Consider the following 15,699-nt stretch of genomic DNA (forward strand, 5'->3'; position numbering starts at 1 on the left):
GAAACAATACATTTAAAACAAAGAAATAATAAGGTAAAGTTTCTTTATTTCGATGCAATTTCCATTCATTTTATTATATACCTTTACCACTTGTTAATAACACGTTTTATTTGTAAAGCAAATGTGTATCTGGTGCCTCAAAGTGCAAGATAAAACACAGAAACAAGCACAAACGGACAGCCAAAACTATCACAAGTATACAAGTGTAGTTGTAAATATATCTGACAAATTTTTATTAAAATGTGTAAGAAAAGGCTGATTAAATGCTAAATGGTTTACACAAGGATATTTTATTTAAAACGTCAAGAGTATTTATTGTGGTTAAAAGCCAAAGGAACAAATGTATTGTATAAAAATACAATTTTCAACTAATTTTAATCATGGGTTTGAAAGACCCAGATTCAGGGGGCACTGAAGAAGAAGTGAAAACACCAAACAGCAGAACTTCAGATGCACCCAAACAGGATCAAAATCAAAGAACCAAATTACCAGAAATATTAATGGCTTTCAGTCAGCTCTATTGAGCATTACCTCTGTGCCTTCAACAAGGAAATAAGCTATATTCAAAATATGTACGTTTTGTTATATTAAACGACAAAAATTTCTTTAAAAACGATGTTTTGTTTCTGTTAATTTGATGTTAGCACTCCAGACCGGTAGGTGGCGGTGCAGACACTGTGCCATCTTTTACATGAGGAAGAGCCAGCCTGAGCGCGTTTCCTGATAGTGAAACCTTTGGAGCTGGAAAACACCGGGGTAATAGCAAACATCTTGCAGAAATAATTTCTGTTTGTAAACGATTTTCATTTGGAAAAAATAGCTAACTTTTCTGTAAATTCGCGTTGATTCTTGGCTACAGTTTACTGCATTCTGGCTGGCGGACCACTTCGGCTCGTTGGTTTGACCGCTGTTTCTGTCCTGCCGTTGGCCTGCTATATTGGCTTCAACGGTAAAACTAGCATTAGCTCGTAAGAGAAAATACGTTTGCTTAAATGTTACATAACTTACTTTATGGTCACACAGATGCTACAGTTTGGCTTGTTAACAGATAATTAACTTTTTGTGGGCGCGTTATGAAGGATTTTAAAGGCGGTCTGTGGTTTATGATACTTAACGTTAGATCAACGCCTAGCTGCGTGGAAATATGAAGCTTTTTTTCCCCTGCTGTAATTGTGGCTTGTGAAATTAAACACGTTTATAAAACAGTGTATATATATATACATATATATATTTTTTTTGATTTTGTCATTTGTTAAGTTTGCAACATGTGTGCATTTGGTGAAATAATTTTTTACCCTTAATTTTAACATCATGCTGGAACTAAACGACACAATCGATATTTTTGCCATTGACTATCATTTAAAATGGACTTTTAAATGCATTACATGCATGAGTCTTTTTAAGTCTAAAATATCTCTTTTTGATGAGCATTTTTCCAACCAAAAGTGCTGGTGTAACTATCACAAATAAATCTTTTGTAAATGTTTATTGTAAGGGACTTTTGTGCATTTGTTCAGGTATGCAGACTGCAGTCACCAGCGACTCCCCTGCACTGGCACGATGTTAATAATATACCACTATTAACAAAGTTAAATATTTGCTTTGTTACTAACAGAGATTCTGAAAACTTTAACCTAGAAAATTAAATAAAAGTAGTTTTTAGAGGACAGGACAAGTCAGTAGCAGCGCAGTCGCAAATCAAGTTGCTTGATCAAAAATCACACGCTCACTGATGGTAACATAACACAGTAATCAAGTATCTTCTCGGCAGAAAGGATGTCTTCGAGTGACGATGGGTATGTGGTCCGGATCAGAGGACTTCCCTGGAACTGCTCACGGGACGAAGTGGCCAGTTTCTTCTCTGGTCAGAATAAACACACGTCAACTTAAGTCGACCATTAACTTTATAAGTTCTGTTAATCACAATTAACAGTTGTGTGTTGCAGGATAAACAGTACATTAAAATGACTCAATTTTGCCTAAATTTGTATCTCCATTTCTTGTTGCTATTTTGTGTTTGAGTCAGTTGTTTAGCCGTAAACAAACTGCTTTTACCCATTTACTAATTCACTGCATATCCGGTTATTTCTTTTAGCTGTTTAGTGTTTTTGTGAACAATGTTGATAAGTTGTAATACAAATTGTTTCAATTCTGTTTTGTCAACGTTTTATGAATAACTTTGTTGAAATGTAATCAGCTGCGGTGACTTTTTACTAAACTTGTTCTCCAACATGATGATCCGTTCCTGCAGACTGTGACATCGTGGGAGGTGTGAGTGGAGTGTGTCTGACCTACACTAAAGAGGGCCGATCCACCGGTGAGGCATTTATTGAGCTGAAAACAGCTGATGATTACAAGAATGCTCTTGCCAAGGATCGTAAATACATGGGACACAGATACGTAGAAGGTAAGTGTTGGATTTCTGATTTCCTGCAACAATTTATATGCAAAGATTACTGTTCTGCTATTCATGTGGTGATTGTGCCGATTGCCATTAAATAACTCTTTCTTTTATAGCTTGTGTTATGTTCATATTTCTGTGTGTTCATGTGTTTAAAACAGTGTTTAAGTCAAAACATAGTGAAATGGAATGGGTGCTGAGACGTAGCGGCCCTCCTCCTGACAGCTGCAATGGCTGCATGCTAAAATTAAGAGGACTCCCTTTTGGATGTAGCAAGGAGGAGATTGTCCAGTTCTTTTCAGGTACACAAATGTTAAAATGTTTCTCCAGCTTTTATGATAAAATCTTGTACTCTGCATCCTGGTAGAAGAAAATATGTTTAAGTTTTAAGTTATTGTGTGTTGTCGTTGAAAGTGTTGGTTATGTGCATAAAGGTTATTAAAGTCTGCAGCATGTAGGCACAACGTGAGCTTTCACTTGTTAGTTGCCAATATGGCCATGATAATTCTGCTTAATTGTGTAGCCCTAATTCACAACAAATGTTAATCTAAAGACACATAAAAGATTTTTATTTCCCAACTTTTTACAGTTGAATTTGATTTATTCAAATCTATTTCTGTCATGTAGGAGCCAAGTTGAATTTATATTTATACATTGTAGCGTGCAAAAAGGTCAATTGTAGTCCAAAGAGAAATTAGTAATAGTTGAAATTCAAATAAATATTATAAATAAGTGAGTTTTTTTTTTTTTTGTTAATTTTCTCTTGAGAATCAGCTCCTCCATAATTTTGACTGTAAAGTGGAGATTCAAGACAAACATCAAATGATTCTAACTGAAACTAATGACATCTGAAATATGAGTTTCTATAAAAATTCAAAATATTGCAAAAAGCTATTGATCGTACTGTCTGATCGAAAGGCTGATTTTTTTTTTTTTAGGAGCTTATTTATTATGTTTCTGTCACTGATATTTTGCCTTTTGAAAAAGTTTAATTATATGAGCTGGGATGGTTTAACATAAGATAGGAAGGTCCAATAAATAGATTTTTGGTTATACTGTATTATATGTCAGATGATACCTGATATATTAATGGATCGGGAAAACCACCGTCACCCAGGACTAATCTAACTTCAACCAAATGAAAACTACCTGAGTGAAGTTGGCTCCCCCACCTTCTTCAAATCAGACAAAACTGGTGTCAAACGTTTGTGCAGCAAATATTTTTGTTTCTGCCAAGGCTTGTCACAATGACTAATTTTTCTGAATGATAAATTGTCCCAGAAGTTATTGCAATGAATGATAATGTTGTTGTTTTTGATGATTTTCAAGTAAAATTATGGTGATGGTAAAATAATAATGCAAGAACACATTCTAAAAGATTCTCATGAACATTTAACACTGGAACTGGAAGACATTTTAAATGTCCAACATAAAATTAACAAAACATCAAATAAAATGAACTTTGAAGTCTTTGCAAACAAAATTGTTCTTCATAATAAGGGCCGGTTGAGACCAAAGCACCAAATTAAATACTTTTACCATCCAGTTTGTCTGATTTGAAGACGGTGGGTGGATGGGTGGGTGGAGCGGGGGGTCTTCACTCAGGTATGAAAATTTGGGGAACTAAGGACAGCAGACTGTGGCCATCTGCACTTTGGGTCCAATTAACTTAATGATGTAATTTACCTGTTTAACCCTCACAGCTGGGGACATGTGATTATAAACTCAGGCTCCTGAAATTTCAATGTTTGTGACGTTTACAAGATGCTACTGATGATGATGATGATCAATGATGACACTAATCGTAAACGCTCCACTCATGCAGTGGGTGTTGTACTCAACTATTCCTACCAGTCTACCTACCGACCTATGTATTTATGTGTGCTTGGGTTGAAGGGTTCAGAATCGTGCCAAATGGGATAACTCTGCCAGTGGACTACCAGGGGAGGAGCACAGGGGAAGCCTTCGTGCAGTTTGCCTCAAAGGAGATAGCAGAAAAGGCTCTGGGGAAACACAAGGAAAGAATAGGGCACAGGTGGGACAGACGGGAGAGGGACGGGCTGGACTGGGATGGGTTTCTATGATCATTGTAGAATAACTGTGGTGTTGCTTAGATGGGCTGAGGAGTGGGTGAATGTGTGGGTTCGTGGGCTAAAACATTTTAGGAGAAAAGGGGGGAACTTGGTGATTTAATTGGGCGGGTTGTGTAACTCCAAAATATTAATGAAATGGTTTTAAGGGGTTTTTCTGTTATTAAGCACATTTTGAAGCTGCTGTTATACATTAGTCTTGTGAGACAGCGACATCTGGAGTTGTTAGATAATTTACCAGAAGTTGATTCGCATGCGGAAGTATTCACACCCCTGAACATTTTCAGAATTTGAACTAAAAATGTGGCAGAGTGTTTTGGATGAACCAGCACAAAATAGCACATAAAAAGTGAAATATTCTGTTTTATTTTAGGTTATTTTTCTTCAATTAAATTAGCAACATAATGTTGGTATATCTGTATTAGGTCTGTCACAATAACAAATTTTACTGGACGATAAATCGTACCAGAAGTTATTGTGATAAACGATGATATTGTTGCTTTGAGAGCATTTTCAAGCAAAATAATGGGGAAGGCATAATAACAGAAACACATTCTCTTATATCAAGATATTTTACATTTTAATTAATATTTAACAGAAACTATATAAACAAACAGTATTTGTAAACAAAATTGTGCTTCAAAATAAAGTCTGGTTGAGGACAAAACACCAAAATAAAGACTTTTAATACCCAGTTTTTGGTAGAAAAGAAAAACAATAAATTATGCAAATTAAATTTGTTGAGCCCATTTTAACTTATCATGCGGTTGCTTGATTTATTGTTTATTGTGACAGGCCTGTATTCTGGTACCTGAAATAAAGCCCAGAGCAACCAGTAGCCCAACTCAGACCGGCCAGGAGAACAGAGACCTAATAAAAGCATCCAAGAGATTCTTGATAACAAGTGAATTTGCTCTGACCAAATGGGACCAATTTAAACATTTTGGTTTGCAGATAAATTAACACTGCACATCACCTTCAACACACTATCCAGAGGGTCGTTCTTTAGTTATATTTTGTGTCATTTTGAAAGACAACCAGCTAGAAATGGGCAAACTTTCTTTCCCCAATCACAGTGTTAAAAATGGTCCAGTCAAAGTAGACATAAACTTGTCTAAGAGTCTTTAGCGAGGTTTGAAAATTAAACTTCATACATTCTTTCCATCCAGCCTGATGGAAGAATTTTTACAAACCATCAATCATTTTACATACACAGTTGTGTACTATTTGGTGTTGGGTTTGTAGAAGAAAATCCAGATTTAATACTTGAAGGTATTAAAAGAGTAGAAATAGAAAAAGTTTGGAGGGTGTGAATAGTTTTGCCAGCGTTGGCTTAGGAACATCAGAGCATCTCAGTGATGCTCAGGCAGCAGAAAGTCAAAGCTAGACCTAAACACCCTGTATGGATTAAGCCGTAAGCATCAGTGGTGAGGTAGAAATCTTTAGAATAGGAAAATTATGTTTTTATGGCTGTATGTTTCTGTTTTTATTGTCTGTTTGTGTCGTTTCTGCACGGTAAGCCTCTCATCTACTTCCCTGTTGTCCCCCGGGCCTCTCGTGTTGCAGGTACATAGAAATCTTTAAGAGCAGTCGCTGGGAGATCAAAGCCCACTATGACCTCCCCCGGCGGGGAACTTCAACCCAGAGGCCCGGGCCCTATGACCGACCGGTCATAGCAGCGCCCCGCGGAAGCCTGTATGGGCCCGGACGCAGTGTGGGTCTGCTGGACAACATGAGGAGTGGAGGCGGCTACGGAGGAGGTAAACATTGATTTTCTTTTTTCATTTCAAAAAGGTTTTTAAAAACAAAAGAACAAGCAATCTGTAGGACAGAAAAACATGCATACATAACCGAGAGCAAAATAATTAGTTTATCATGACTGTTTGAAAAGGAGTAGGAAGTAGTGAGCATGTATTTAACTCAATTTATAGAAATGTGTTACCTACTGGCTCAGTAATTACCAAACATTTGCAATTAAAACCATAATATTCATGGCCCTGTTCAGTATCCTGGGCTAAAGAGCCAACAGATCAATTAATTTATCACCATCTTGTCTATTAATTTAACTCTCAAGTGACATGAAAATGTGCAGTAGCAATGACAATAGTAAATAACAATTGTCATTTACTATAGTTCAGCTATAGTTCCCTGTAATATAAAGCCCTGAAATGTTGATCTCTGAACTCTTCCTGAGTTAAAACATTAGTATTATTGTTTCCAAATTAACATGAACTTGTTTGGATTTTCAGAGACATGTCAGTGGTTCATAAAATAAAAGAACAATGTTCATTTAACCCAAACGTTTACCCATAAAGAGTAAAAACAGATGAACTGCTCATTTTAAATGGTCTCTGAATTTTTGCCAGGGCTGTATATGTATGTTATTAAGGGTGCAACGATTGCAGTTTTCTGTCCAATTTCTGATTACCGATCTTTAAAAAGCCTAACCTGCCAATTCTGATTTTGGCTGACACCAATTATTTTTGTTTGAAATGTTGCTCAAAACAGCAAGAAAGTTGTTGGATTGTTAACAGTTGGGCAACTATTGTTAACTGGAAGTGTGCAGACATGAGCTGGTCTGTCATATAAACCTCTAACAGGACAGCAGAGTTCAGCTCAGGCAGAAAAGATTGGCTTCCCATGTAAATATTTACTGATCACTTGTCTCCAAAAATTAAGAAAATTGGCATCAAAGTATTTGAATTGTTTCAAATAAGTAAACTATAACTAAACTAAAAACCCAAATGGATTATTTGAGTTTATCCTTACGAAGAGATGATTTACCAGCAGGTTTATTCTGCCATTGATTTTGATGTTTGAGTGAAGACAGCTTTTATTTAAAGTTTGTTTTCTATATTGTTTTCCGTTGGCTCTGTGTTCAGGCTACAGTAGCTTTGACAACTACAACGGTCTGGGTGATTACGGTTATAGCGACGGGATGTTTGATGACCGGATGAGAGGAGACAGAGGAGGACGAGGTAAAATTCTTTATTTCCTTTTGAAATGATGGAAAACATTCATAACTATATTTCAATCCAGCTAAATTAATATTTTAGATGACTTTACAGTTTTCACACATCTTTAAACGCATTTTTTGAAAGTTATGCTGACTTATGTGGAGTTTTATTCTTTTTTGAAAGCTACTTGAATATGTCTCACTTGGTAAATTTCTAACCTTTTTTATTTTTGTCTTTAGGAATCGGAGGTCACGGTTATAGCGGACAATCCGATGGCAGCTCAAGTTTCCACGGCGGCCATTATGTTCACATGAGGGGTTTACCTTTTCGGGCATCAGAGGGCGACGTTGCAAAAGTAAGAGCACAATTAATTTGAGACTTTTTACAGAGAGTAATTAAGCATTGGAGTCCCTGGTGTGGTAGCAATAAAAGGTTTTCTTCCATTTTTGTTGCCTGCAGTTGGTTTAATTTTCTTGTCTTGTAGTACAATTAGAGCAACTGCATGTAGATCTAAACTTGGTAATAGTCGTCCCTTTGCCGTCAGACTACAGGAAATACTGCAGCAGAATCATAAAATGGAGCCATATGTTTTATTTTTTCCAGTTCTTCTCTCCTCTGAACCCGCTGAGGATCCACATCGACATGGCTCCGAACGGGAAGCCGACCGGAGAGGCAGACGTGGAGTTTCGCTCCCATGAAGATGCTGTGGCAGCCATGTCCAAAGACAAACACAACATGCGTATGTGTCTCTGACTGTTTCTGGACGAGAATTTGATGATGCAAGACAGAATGAATACTGAAGTGATCAAAATCTGCTGATTTAGTTTTTGAGGACAATATGCTGTTTGTAAAGCTTCTGGCCCGTTTGATATTTTTCAGTTAGGAAATAAGAATCGCATTCAAAAGGTTTTTCATCATTCTGTACCTACCTTTAATGTTAAAATAAAACAAAACATAACATAATGTATTTGAGAAACCAGCTCCTGTAAATTAGTTTTGAATTAAAAAAATAAGAAAAGCATAATAATAATGTTGACCTTGTTGAAACACAGATTCTTACCTAAAGTTTGTGATTTCTGAAAGGTTCCTAACATTTCCAAATTTAGCCATTTGGACCCTTCTAAGCCCATGACAATGTTTAAAATATCTAAAAGGGTTAAATGTAACCTTCCTGTTATTTGCTGAAGCCTCACTCTGTAAGGTCACTGCTTCTTCTCTCAGTAACAACATCTACAATGAAGGGTTATGTAGTTGCAGTGACCTGCTAGTGTTTTTTATGGTGTGTTTATGGAAAAGCAATTGTTGATTACATCCCCCAGCTGATTTTACATGTTTATTTTCTGGAAAAAAGAACGTGGAAGACAACATTTATCATCAGGAGGTTGATTTTTAACACTGACGTTTTCTCCACAGAGCATCGCTACATTGAGCTCTTCCTCAACTCGACAGCTAATGGAGCAGGAGACATGAGTGAGTTCTGATTCAGACGATCACATATCACTTATGGACCCCCTTTGTGTTATTGTTTATATCCTGAAATTCAATTCAAACACTTCTCACACAAAGAGCAGAGCACTCAGTCCGTTACAGTATTATGTTTTTAGGCTTGATGTGTATTTTGTGATTATTAATATGAGACAATCAGCCGTGGTACATTAGCTACCGCTGCTATTAGCTAACCTAACTGCGGTGGTTGATGAGCTAATTTAAACACCTGCTCTACTGATGATCTGTCAGAGTTGTGTCTTTAGGTCGCCTTTTTATTTTCTAACTGAACTGAAATGCAATGATGTCCATATCACATCTATATGTTATGATTATCAAAGTCAAGCTAGCATAACTGAACTACTTCCTTTCTCCTCCATATTTTTGTCTTAAAACTTTTTTCTGACCTTGTTGTCATTGTGTGGGAAAGCACCGTGTCACTTTTTCTTGTATATATCAGGCGTACATTTAAGATCTACTGTGTTATGTTACTAATTTAGCAGCTGAGCCCAATGCTAATCATCGTTGGGCATCAGCTGAGGCGGATGTGACTTCACGGTCCATAGGCTGGAAACCTTCACTTGACAAGCTTCTGATATTTCTACGCCGCCGTTTCAGGCCGTGGGGGCGGCGGTTACTACGGCAGCTCAGGAGGAGGCGGAGGCTCCCGAAGCAGCGGGCTACGAGGCGTGTACTGATGTCGCCCAACTCTCTTCTGATCCACCCTGGAGTCTGTCTGCATCTCTGAAGACCAGTTTTACCACAATATCATTTCGAAGCAGGAGAGCTGACGAGAAAGTCGCTTATCGACTTTCACAAACGACATCATTTAGCGCAGAGCCGTGACACAGATCCACCCCACATAGAAGTTCAGTCTGCAGCTCTGGTTTTACACTGTACCTAAAGATCTAAGATGAAGGACAAAAGTTTCTCTCTTTGCTAAGATATTAGCGATTTAGTATCTGCTGAACATGTTTGTATTTGACTGTTTGTTCTTCTTACATTTTGTATGATATTTGGGTATTGTAATACAATTTATCACAAATATAAAACGACGTACTTACAAAGTGCAATGAAAAGGTACATTTCATTTTGTAATTTGACTTTGAAAACATTTACATTCTGTTTTAGATTAGGAACATTACACCGGTTACAATTGATAAAAACTAATTGCACTTAATGGTGAAAAAAAGTAATTCATCCCAAAGATTAGTGGTTTATTATTTTTTTAAATGCAAGACAAAAATGCCACACTGCAGTGGGAAGACAGGTCAAAGGTGATCTCCTGAAAACAATACAGGAATATGTTGTAAAGATGTTCTTTATATTTTATGTTTTTTAAAGGCTTTCTTTTTTATTCTAGTAAGAATATTTCTTTTGTTAGATCATCCTGACACTGACAAACAGATTTCAGATCAGCTTTCCTGGTTTGAAAGGTTTCATAATTGAGTGTTTTTGTTTTTTATTAAATGTTTTCACAGTTCTTTACAGAATTCAAATCTTAAGTTGAATATGTTGTTCACTCCTGATGAGTGGAATTGAAAGAAAATCTCTATATTTGAGCTGTAAGATAGCCTATGAAGCTGTTGTACATTTGCTTAATAAATTTTGTATTTAATTGTCTTCCTGAATTTGACCTCATGTGTCAGTGGAGTGCAGATGAAGCTCAACTAAACCGAATCTTTAATTCAGTCCCATCAGAAACCTAACAGGTAGGTAAAAAATGAGAAGGCTGTAAATGTTCCTGTTGAAATGGGAGATTGATGAGGCCAATATTAGAAATATGTTGACTTTTTCTGCAGTATTATACAGAAAACAAAATCCATTTTTTTTAATTTACCAATTCCCCGTTCTAATGATACAGACACCCTGTAAAAATAGTCATTTCTCGTAATTTTAATGAAAAATAATTTTTTTCAGAAAATTGGAATATTGAGATAAATTAAAAATAATACTTAATTAATCTTCTGAAAAGTATTTTGGTTGAGTTCTCTTTTGCAAGAATTACTGCATCAATGTGGCGTGGTAAGAGAATCTTGATAACATAAATTGTTTATAAGCTTTGTTTACACTCAAATTTTACTCAGCTAAAAGAAAAAGCAGCTGTTGAAGAAATTACTGCAATACTTTTTTTTTTTTTAAATTACTGAGGTAAAAATAAAAAGCACTGCAGAGTAAAAATACTATTCTTGAATGACTACTTTTTACTTGAGTTCAATTTTTGGGAACTCTGCACACCTCTGTAACTCACTAATAAATCCACTCCCACAGACTTTACAAAACACTGACCTTAGAACTGACCCCTGAGGTACACCACGTGAACAGATGAGTTCCACTTTTAATAACTCAAATTAAATAAAACGCATTTACAGTGTGTAAAGCGAGATATGTGAATAAAATTACCCAGTGTAAAACAAAACACTTTATTTTGAATTCGCCGGAGCTTCGTACTTCCGTCTGACGGTGGAGCTGGAGGTCGTCTCGTGCGAGCGAAAGGACGTCGCGATGAACGCAACCGAGGAGAAGCTGGCGGAGCTCGTGCGCGAACACCCGAACCTGTACGACCAGTCGCGCGGGGACTACCGAAACAGCGTGAAGGGACACCAGGCGTGGAAAGAGATCGGCGCCGCCATGGGGAAGTCCGAGGAAGAAGTGAAGCTGCTGTGGAAAAACCTCCGCGACAAGTTCTGCAAAGCGAGGAAGCGGCTGGTGCGGAGGCAGTTCCCCCAGCAGGACGAAGGCGACCTCCCGTGGGAGGTGCAGGTCCCGGGGCTGTTCAGCCAGATGGCCTGGCTCACCGCGCACGTTAAGCTGCGGCCGGAGCTCGGAGGCAGCGTGGGGGACCCACAGGAGGTGGGTTCAATTTACAGAGTGCTTCCGTTGGATTTCTGCTGGTGTTCGCCTTTAACGCCGAGTCTGAGTGAGTTTGGATCTTCTTTTCTCGGACATTAACAAACTGACATGGAAACACCGGATCGTCCTTCTGTTATCACGGCGGACAACATCCGCTTTTGTTCCTTCATAATAAAAGCCCGTGTTAACAAATTTCCGAATTAATCAATAACTATTAGAAAATATTTCATAAAGGCCTGTCGCAATGAACAATAAATCCATTAATCGCATGATAAATTAAAATTAGGTTAATAATTTCATCATTTTTTTCTCTTACGACCAAAAACTGGATGATAAAAGTCTTCAGTCTCATCAGTTGATCTGAACCTTTTTTTGAAGGATTTCATTTGTTGTTTCTGTTTATTTATTTTGTATATTTAAAATGTCTTCCAGTTGTAGTGTTAAATATTTATTGGAATTGAAGACTTATTGATATTTGAGAATGCTTTATTATACCACTATTGAAAATAGTCTGTTTCACAAAAGAAAAAAAAAATCCTAAAGTATTAGAAACATTTTATTTAAAATTAAAATCAAGATTAACAATAACAATTATAGTGATAATAATAATATACTGTATATTATTGTACCAGAAAATACTTTGCGGTTATTAGAAATAAAAATAGGACTTATGTAACTTTTCCAAAAGTGTACATAATATATTGTACATTGAAAAAGACACTATTTACAATGCAGCACATCAGTGCACAGAAACAAATGTCCAACAAATAGTTAATATAAGATTTAAGAATATTAAAGTAAAAATAATATGCATTCTTTAATTGGTTGAATTATGTGGTTTAGTAAAAGTATGCTTGTTTAATAAAATGTTCCCCCTCTATAACATGGGAGCTAATTATTTTTTCACTAACTCTTTCATACTGTGCTTATTCCTCTCATCAAGCCGATTTAACATAAATTTGGTATCGTGTGACTATCCATAATTACATCTTAGATATCTAAACATGAACTTTGACTAGGCAAAACTACATTTTGACTATCCGAAATGGTAATTCAAATGATCTGTATTTACATTCTGACTAGTAAGACTAATAATTCAAGATATCATCAATTACATTTTGACGAGTCAAAATTCCTTTCAAGATATCTCAAATTACGACACTGGATCCGTCATTTGACTGGACACATCGCCATAATTACAATTTAAGATATCTTGAACTTAATTATGACTCGTCAAAATTACAATTTTACATGTCTGAAGTAAGAATTGTGTGAAAGACCCTTTGTGCTGTACAAACTGTTGCCTGCAGAATTTTATGTTTCTTGCACAAAATTGTAGAAAGAAAATTGTAGAAAATGCAAAACTTCATCAACTATGAGACTGCTTCTCAAATCTGCAAAGAATTTCCTGTTTATTCACTTCTGGCAAACCAAATGCACTTAAAAACAGCTTTGAAAAGCGAAAATTGGTATTGTCAAAGCATATTCAACATGAAAGTTTTGTGTTTTCAGACATCTTTTTTCGTTTTTTTTTTTCTATTTTTTATTGTGTTACTAAACTTTCAAATTTCCATGTAAGTCAGGGACATTTTGACTATACAGAATACATATTCAAGATATCAGTAATGTCATTCTGATTAGTTAAAATGTTAATTTAAGATATCTTAAATAGAAAAGATGTGTAATTCAAGATATCTCTACCTTGACTAGTCAAAATTACAATCCAAGATATCTTTAATTTAGTTTTGTCTAGTCATTATTTGCTTTCAAGATATTTATAATTTAGTTTTCACTAGTCAAAACTACGTATCTCCTATCCAAAAATAAATGTAAGATATCTTGAATAATGATGTCATTCAAGACATCTTTTGTTAGAATTATGACTAGTCAAAGATAAAATCGAGACAATTTGAATTTACTTTATTATTAGTCATAATTTAATTGTAGATATCTGAAATATATATTACAGATAGTCAGTAATTAATTGTAGATATCATGAATTTACGTCTCCATACAACTCAATGGTTAATCTGACGTCATTTCGACTAGTCAGAATGGAATTAGAGATATCTCCAATAGTTATTTTATCTAATCAAAACATAACTAGAGATAGCTTAAATCGCTAAAACGTCTAGTCATAAAACAATTTGAGATATCTGGAATGTAAGCGAGGCAAAACCGAATTTATGTTAAAACGGCTTGCCATAACACTGTGATTGCTACTACTGTTCAATAAAGTTTTGTTTCAAATAATAAAAGATTGCTAGGTTGCAATTCCCGAAAAGAACACAGGAGGTCAGGCTTTTCCCGTTTTGGCCCACGTACATGAACTTAGTTACTGAAAACTTAATACAACTTCGTAACAGAACGATGCCTGTCTGCCCTCGGTGTAACCGCGGATTTGCAATGAACAGTTTTTACAAGGTAAGAAGATTAACATTCACATACTATATAAGCAAGAATGATTAGAAATATATCAAATATCGCTTTATGGAGAAGGAACGCAGCTAACCACTAGTAACCATGGAGACAAAGCCCCGCCGTCATACATCCCAAGGTATAGCAAAAAAAACAAAAAAAAAAACTGGTTTGCATCTCATTTTTGTGCGTTTTTAGGTAGCTCCGGTGGAAAATAAAATACTGTTTATGACATAGTGATATAAATCATGTGGTGTGAGTTCTGGCAAAGTCTGTAATTTGATCAAAACATCATGGGGGAGGTGGAATGGGTCGGTTTTTAAGCTAGCTGTTTCCAGCTTTAGTAAATACCGCCGTCTGTGAGAACCAACCAGCTGCGCTACGTTCACAGACACATTAGCTCGACAAGAACGAGTAAACTGACGAAAACAACTTTGGAAAACAATTTCAGTCGCCTTGCTTAATATTCCCGATTCTCACTTCCGACGTCCATCATGGCGCCTCGAATGGTTTACTTTACTGTCAAAGGGTCAATATAAAAAAACTAAAGGTTCCTCTGAGATTACTGGCTACACTAAACTGTACATTTTTCATGTTTTTGTGGCACACAGGCAACTGGGAGAGCAGACGACATGGAAAAAGAGCTAGAGGAAGACAAGAAGAGGCTGCTTGATCCCCTCCCAGTTGTCACCACCAGTTTTTCTCTTGCAGAGCCCACTCCAAGCTGCCACCAGATCATCGAACCTTCTCCTAAACGCAGAAGACAAGCCCCCGCAGAAACTGGGCCAAGTTCTGCTGATGCATTCAGCAATTTCAGGGATGAAGACGAACTGTTTTTGCTCAGCCTGCTGCCGTCACTGAAGAGGCTCACCATTAAAAAAAGGATGGAGGTCAGGATGAAGTTCCAGCAGGTGCTTTATGCTGCAGAGTTTGAGGACTAAAATCTGGGTCTGGATCACTACACTATCTATGCACTGTCCCTCAGACAGTCGGCTTGTAATACATGTTTATAAGTTGTGAATGATTATTTTTATATTGTTATTTTTGGTATTCTTTTTACTTCACTAATCTTCAGAGGCTGGGTTAAAAGGAAGGAAAAAGACTTCACTCTTATTTACTGAAAACGCACACAATCGCAACATTTATTTATGTAACGACAAGTGTTTTTCTCGTTTTTTAAGAAGTCAGTGAGGAAGAAGTTACAGCAGTCCTGACTCATTTCCTCATAGTCAAACATTTATTGGATTATTTTATGGTCACCTAAAAATTAAAGGGAAAAGCACAAATGCTCCAGTGACACACTACTTGACCTGCCGCATGATAAAGTTTGCTGTGTATTTTTATTTCCTCATAATACAGCAGCTTTCACTCAGACATATGCAGTGCCTTGGAATCATATTCACATCCATTTATCACATTTATTCACAACACGAACATACATGTATTTATTTGATAGAGCAATCAAAGTATAAGGAAATTTTTTTTTTTTTTTTTT

The 15,699-nt window shown here is 36.4% G+C and overlaps 2 protein-coding genes across 5 annotated transcripts; both read left to right on the forward strand.

Moving 5' to 3' along the window:
• The first annotated feature begins 669 nt into the window (after nucleotides 1-669).
• Nucleotides 670-10,564, forward strand: hnrnph3 (heterogeneous nuclear ribonucleoprotein H3 (2H9)). 4 transcript variants are annotated; one of them, XM_055036892.1, is made up of 11 exons: nucleotides 670-756; nucleotides 1,772-1,864; nucleotides 2,252-2,407; nucleotides 2,563-2,703; nucleotides 4,298-4,436; nucleotides 6,058-6,251; nucleotides 7,374-7,469; nucleotides 7,688-7,803; nucleotides 8,052-8,187; nucleotides 8,862-8,918; nucleotides 9,552-10,564. In XM_055036892.1, exons 2-11 carry the CDS (start codon nucleotides 1,777-1,779, stop codon nucleotides 9,629-9,631), a joined length of 1,203 nt encoding a protein of 400 aa, XP_054892867.1. In that variant the 5' UTR covers nucleotides 670-756; nucleotides 1,772-1,776; the 3' UTR covers nucleotides 9,632-10,564. The 4 variants fall into 4 exon arrangements, with proteins under 4 accessions (XP_054892867.1, XP_054892868.1, XP_054892871.1 ...); XM_055036893.1 differs by having other exon boundaries at nucleotides 682-756; nucleotides 1,776-1,864; XM_055036896.1 differs by lacking the exon at nucleotides 670-756 and adding an exon at nucleotides 764-788 and having other exon boundaries at nucleotides 1,776-1,864.
• Nucleotides 10,565-11,438: 874 nt separating this feature from the next.
• Nucleotides 11,439-15,683, forward strand: LOC129364234 (transcription factor Adf-1-like). The gene is made up of 2 exons (XM_055036771.1): nucleotides 11,439-11,786; nucleotides 14,816-15,683. Exons 1-2 carry the CDS (start codon nucleotides 11,439-11,441, stop codon nucleotides 15,143-15,145), a joined length of 678 nt encoding a protein of 225 aa, XP_054892746.1. The 3' UTR covers nucleotides 15,146-15,683.
• Nucleotides 15,684-15,699: the final 16 nt, after the last annotated feature.

The sequence above is a fragment of the Poeciliopsis prolifica genome, unplaced genomic scaffold, assembly GCF_027474105.1.
Source record: "Poeciliopsis prolifica strain line A6 unplaced genomic scaffold, Auburn_PproV2 SCAFFOLD011, whole genome shotgun sequence".
Classification (NCBI taxonomy): Eukaryota; Metazoa; Chordata; class Actinopteri; order Cyprinodontiformes; family Poeciliidae; genus Poeciliopsis; species Poeciliopsis prolifica.

Excerpts from the sequence above, each read along its gene's own strand:
- hnrnph3 (XM_055036892.1), top strand. The coding sequence starts at position 1,777 with ATGTCTTCGAGTGACGATGGGTATGTGGTCCGGATCAGAGGACTTCCC. Across the intron at positions 7,470-7,687 it reads AGGAGACAGAGGAGGACGAG|GAATCGGAGGTCACGGTTAT; the intron begins GTAAAATTCTTT and ends TTTTGTCTTTAG. Across the intron at positions 8,919-9,551 it reads TAATGGAGCAGGAGACATGA|GCCGTGGGGGCGGCGGTTAC; the intron begins GTGAGTTCTGAT and ends CCGCCGTTTCAG.
- LOC129364234 (XM_055036771.1), top strand. The coding sequence starts at position 11,439 with ATGAACGCAACCGAGGAGAAGCTGGCGGAGCTCGTGCGCGAACACCCG. Across the intron at positions 11,787-14,815 it reads GCGTGGGGGACCCACAGGAG|GCAACTGGGAGAGCAGACGA; the intron begins GTGGGTTCAATT and ends TGTGGCACACAG.